The sequence below is a fragment of the Pithys albifrons genome, chromosome 18 (genome assembly GCF_047495875.1).
Source record: "Pithys albifrons albifrons isolate INPA30051 chromosome 18, PitAlb_v1, whole genome shotgun sequence".
NCBI classification, from domain to species: Eukaryota; Metazoa; Chordata; class Aves; order Passeriformes; family Thamnophilidae; genus Pithys; species Pithys albifrons.
In genome coordinates this window covers 4116820-4122111 of record NC_092475.1, presented here as the reverse complement: position 1 = coordinate 4122111, position 5292 = coordinate 4116820, and the positions used below count along the sequence as shown (strand labels likewise).

General features: G+C 46.7%; 1 protein-coding gene across 1 annotated transcript; it reads right to left on the bottom strand.

Moving 5' to 3' along the window:
- Nucleotides 1–568: 568 nt before the first annotated feature.
- On the bottom strand, nucleotides 569–3981 carry RPS21 (ribosomal protein S21). The gene is made up of 6 exons (XM_071572785.1): nucleotides 3930–3981; nucleotides 3434–3521; nucleotides 2314–2377; nucleotides 1677–1748; nucleotides 816–871; nucleotides 569–631 (listed from the first exon to the last, which is right to left on the bottom strand). The coding sequence occupies exons 2-6, from the start codon at nucleotides 3481–3483 to the stop codon at nucleotides 622–624; spliced, it is 252 nt and encodes an 83-aa protein (XP_071428886.1). The 5' UTR covers nucleotides 3484–3521; nucleotides 3930–3981; the 3' UTR covers nucleotides 569–621.
- Between the last annotated feature and the right edge of the window lie 1311 nt (nucleotides 3982–5292).

The window sequence follows — 5292 nt, the reverse complement described above, 5'->3', positions numbered from 1 at the left end:
TAAAGGGCTTTGAAGTAATTTATTAAAATATTGGCAAATATTCAGATTTATTTCTTTTTAAATTATTCTGTTTTTCAACATTGACATCTCCTATGTAAGAGTAAAAAGGTAAGGATTTAAGTCTCTCTCACAAGGCAAGGAATCTATTAGTGTACCAAGAACTATTCCAGTTTTAGTAATTTCCTTAAAAAAATGTGTCAATGGCAGAATAAACATTGTGAGCCACTATCAGCAGAAAACCCACTAAACTTTGGTAACAAAATGAGAAGAATGCCCTTACTTTTTCCACTGAAAAAGCAGCAAATTGGAACATTCTATTACAGGTCAAAAAAGCACTTGTGCTACAACTGCAAAATTTATTAAATGTGGAAAAGAAAGGGGATAGTGAACTTAAGAGTGAAGTAGAAATCCTTCAACTTTAACTCTGGCGTTGCTTTACAAGCTGATTTATTCTAAGAATTCACAATCAGAATCTGTATATTTTTAGAGACACATTTCTAAGTCTTTTAAGAGTAATTATAATAAATCCACTGATGTTTATGCCTTGAACAAAAGACACGGGACAATATAGGTTTGAACTGTTTATTTCACATCACGTGTTCCATGCCAAAGTTTCTTCAGTTAGAAGTTCCTAGAAGAAAATGAAATAAATAAACATTGTTACAAAACAATTTGCTTCAACAGCTCAAGTAAATATTTTTTAGCAACTGTGTAATCATCCTATAAATACAACATATACATTGTCATGCTAAAAGCTGGATTTGGGTATGGAAGTTACCCCTGCTGGAGTTAGAGGATAAGATAAACACACATACTTGGAAACAATTCCATCATTTTTTGCCAGGCGCAGAATGGAGTCATCTGATTCACCCTTTAAAAAGAAAATAAAAATATTCTGAAGTGTCCAAACAATGGCTGACACACATGAAAAAGAGAGGCAGCTGCAGCAGTTAATGCACAACGCCCTCCACAGAACCTTATATTTTATATACAGATTAGTGTTTTCAAAATAAACTGTCAATTCTTTGTCATCCTTAAGCATAAGAAACAGTTTTAACTTGATAAAACACACATGTGCATCAGCAAGACAGACTTTTGGGTAAGTGGACTTCAATGAACTCTAAAAAGCTTCACACCATGTTTAACAATTTGAAGTCATTGTAGTATCCTCTCAAATAATTGTAAACAACAGATAAAAGCCAGTGCAATGCCTTGGTACATTCTTTAAAGAAAACACTTGCATCCTTCAGTCATTAAAAAAAAATAAACAAACATAATCCTACAAACCAAAGTATTACCAAAACAAACAAACAAGAACCCAGACGAAATTGATTATGAAAGTTAATTTCAGGCTCTGGCACAGGTTGCTCAAAGAAGCTGTGGCTGCCCCATCTCTGCAAGTGTTCAGGGCCAGGCTGGATGGAGCCCTGAGCACCCTGATCTAGTGGAAGGGGTTGAAACTAAATGATCTTTAAGGTCCCTTCCAACATTCAACCATTCTGGGATTCTATGACTTTGTTCACATTTTATTCTTGTCTTCCATTATCCCCACAAAAGTTCTTGCTCAAGAATGAGCTGAAGGCACACTGTGTTTTCAGGGCCAAATACACACCCAATTAATTACTAATCAACCTGTGAGGTAGCACAGTAATTCTGTAGGTGAGGAAAGCACTCACCATCCTCCGGATTGGGCCACAAATGGCGTAAGTCTTGAACTGGCCGTTCACTCTGCCTGTCACCTTGTCAACCTGGAATTACACACAGATTCTTACTAAGTTTTATGCTCTTACATCACACTTGCCAAGTAAAGTTAAAAACTGCAGAAAAACACTTGCAGTGTTCAACAAACAAACTACAAAAACCCAAGGCAAATACTGAAGTTAGAAAGCCAACAAGAGATGAGCTTTGCACAGGAAATTCACAGCTACTTACATAGTGCAGCTATAAAATTCAGTGGATCACACAGAGTAACAAGTAGTAGATAAAAGATATTTGAGTTCTCTACAAACAGAAAAGTTCAGTATAAAGTTTACTTGTGGATTTTCCGGCCTTTACTATTTTTTTTCATTTCTTTTAGCTCAGGTCAGTATAAAGGAATACTGAACTGAAGGAGGAAGGGGACAGACTTGCTACACAGCTCAGAAAACACCTGCATAAATTGTCTCATTTTCTGCAGCTGCTGTAGAAGTCAAGGTCTACTGTGGCTTTCTTTAGTGAACTACTGGAGACACATCACAAGCTGTTTTATTCCTTAAATTCTATCAAAGATGTAAAGGTGAAGCTCTGTTATCACATACCTGTTAAGAAACTCACCTCTGAGATATTTATCTGAATGGAGGCGTGATCCTTGGCACCGATGATTCGGTTGCTGGCAGAGCTAAGGAATAAAACAAGAGATACTTAAACAAAAGGAAACAGTGACAATGACCAAGAAAGCTACTAAAGCCAAGTCTACAGGCAAATTAAAACTGCACAAGAAATTTAGACAGTAACAGTTCAAGCTTTCAGTCCTTAGATATTTAAAATGCAGTTTTAAGTATATTTAAAGGAAACTGTCACTGGGTGGCATCATGCTAAGTTGGTAACTATCCCTTCACTTTTTTATATGCCCAGTTTCACAGAGCAGCACAGGCCTTCAAAACACAGAATGCTACTTTATTTTCTGAAATACAAAAAATACAGCTATCAGGGTAACTTGTTTTCTATGCCTTTTTCATTGGGAGCCATTACAGCTGCCAAAGACACTCAAGTTGCAAACCCTCAGAAATCACAGGGGGAATATTTGCCTTAAATGTAATAAAGTGCATCTAGGTGGTTTATTTGTAGGATTTTTTTTAACACACAGTTTGAAAAAGCTTCTCACTATCCACTTACTACAACACCAACATTATACTTATGATGTGCTATCAAGACATATGATTATTTAACAGGTTCACAGGCACAGCTTGCAGCAGTCACAGAAACATTTCTATGCTACAAACACAAGTTTACTTCTGATGTGAACCATTTTAGGAAGGAATCCTTCCCTGTCAGGGAGGTGAGGCCCTGGCACAGGGTACCCAGAGAAGCTGTGGCTGCCCCATCCCTGGAAGTGTCCAAGGCCAGGTTGGATGGGGCTTGGAGCAGCCTGGGCTGGTGGGAGGTGTCCCTGCCCATGGCAGAGGGTGGAATGAGATGAGCTTTAAGGTTCTTTTCAACTCAAACTACTCTGTGATTCCCTGCCTTCACTGCGCTTGTGGCTTTGGAATAGAAGATGCAGAGTATTCTCAGCTTTAGCCTCTGCTTTACGTACTTTACATAAGGTACTTAAAAACACAGAAACTGACAGAAAGCTTTGCCCCCGGCCCAGCCACGCGCTGTTACAAGAAGCCTCCTGGCAGAGGCCGCACCGGCCCGGGCCCACTCCCAGCCCGGCCCCTCGGGGCCCGCTCACCATTTCCGAGGCACATAAAGGTCCACGAACTCCCCGGCGTCGTTCTGCATCTCGCCCGGGTCCCCGCTGAGGCACTAAGGAGCAACACCTGGAAGAGTCATGGAACATCCTGAGCGGGAAGGCCCCACAAGGGCCCCACGGCCCAACTCCGGCCCTGCACAGACTCCCTACAGTCGACCACGTGCGTGAGAGCGAAATGCTCCTGGAGCTCTGTCAGCCTTGGGGCTGTTCCCACCACCCTGCGGAGCTTCTCCAGTGCCCGACAATCCTCTGAGGGAAGAACCTTTTTCCGGTACCTACTCTACCCCCCGCCACGACGCGGCTGTTCCCTCTGGTTAGACCGCGGGGCTGCCCCTCACGAGGAAGCCGCAGCCCGCGATGAGGTGGCGACAGAGCCCGGCTGGGCTCCCGGGCTGTGCCCCGGAGGGCGCACATTGCGGGGAAAACCGCCCCCGCCGCCCCTCAGGCCCCACAGCGACGCCGCCATCGCTCCCACCTCGCGCGCGGCCGGGCCGGAAAGGGCGAGCGCGGCCGGAGGCGGAAACACGTGGACGCGTGACGTCACGGGCATGGAGAGGGATGCTGGGGCGGGATCGTGGAGAGGGGACATGGAGCGGGGCCGTGGGGTGGCATCCTGGAGCAGAGTCATGGAGGGGGATCGTGGGATAGCATCCTGGGGTGGGATCCTGGAGCAGGGTCATGGAGGGGGATCGTGGGGTGGCATCCTGGGGCGGGGTCATGGAGGGGGATCCTGGAGCGGGATCCTGGAGTCAGGATCGTGGAGAGAGGGCCATGGAGCTGAGATCGCCCTCAGGGCTGGGAGGTCCCACCATCGCCCCCAGCACTGCCTGGCTGTGCCCCGCCGATGGGGGGTGACGGAAGGGCGGTCTCTGCCCCACCCCGTCCCCCCTGCCCTGGTGGGTCACAGCGCCACTTACCCGAGGGGACTGTCAGGAGACATCCCAAACCCACCTGGATGTGTTCCTGGGGTACCCGCTCCAGGTGGCCCTGCCTTGGCATTGGGGCTGGACTGGGTGAGCTCCAGAGATCCCTTCCAACCTGAACTATTCTGTGATCCCGTGGCCAGACTACCCCCAGAACCCTCAGGGAATCCCTCACTCTGAGCTGCCAGAGGGTCCAGCAGAGGCCACAGAGATGATTCAGGGACTGGAGCATCTCTTAGGAGGAGAGCCTGAGGGAGCTGGGCCTGCTTAGGGTCTGGGGAAGACAGAGATCTCCTTAATGCACATAAATATCTCCAAGGCAGTTGTCAAGACAATGGCAATGATAGGACAAGGAGTAATGGGTACCAAAGTGAAAGGGGAAATTTAGGTTAGTATTAGCAAGAAATTCTTCCCTGTGAGGGTGGTGAGGCCCTGGCACAGGTTGCCCAGGGAGGCTGTGGATGCCCCATCCCTGGCAGTGCTCAAGGCAAGGCTGGATAAGGCCTTGAGCAGCCTGGGCTAGTGGGAGGTGTCCCTGCCCATGGCAGGAGAGTGGGCCTATGATCTTTAAGGTCCCTTTAGACTCTTTAACATTCTGTAATTCTGTGGTGCCAGACTCTTTTGAGAGGTTCCCAGTGACAGGAGGAGCAGTGGCTGTAAAAACACAAAGATGCTCCATCTGCATGAGGAAGAACTTCTGTACACTGAGGGTGGCAGAGCCTGGAACAGCTGCCCAGGGAAGTCATGGAGGCTTCCCCTCTGGAGACATCCCAAACCCACCTGGACACATTCCTGTGGCACCTGCTGCAGGTGACCCTGCCTTGTCAGGGGGGCTGAACTGGATGATCTCCAGAGGTCCCTTCCAACCCCAACAATTCTGTGATTCCAAAACGAGACATTTGGTTACAAAACATG

What these genes read in the sequence shown, in the direction of transcription:
- RPS21 (XM_071572785.1), bottom strand. Translation starts at nt 3,483, where the DNA reads ATGCAGAACGACGCCGGGGAGTTCGTGGACCTTTATGTGCCTCGGAAA. An exon ending in CTTTATGTGCCTCGGAAATG is followed by an intron (nt 2,378 to 3,433) that starts GTGAGCGGGCCC and finishes TTTATTCCTTAG; the next exon opens with CTCTGCCAGCAACCGAATCA. An exon ending in TTCAGATAAATATCTCAGAG is followed by an intron (nt 1,749 to 2,313) that starts GTGAGTTTCTTA and finishes GTGTAATTCCAG; the next exon opens with GTTGACAAGGTGACAGGCAG.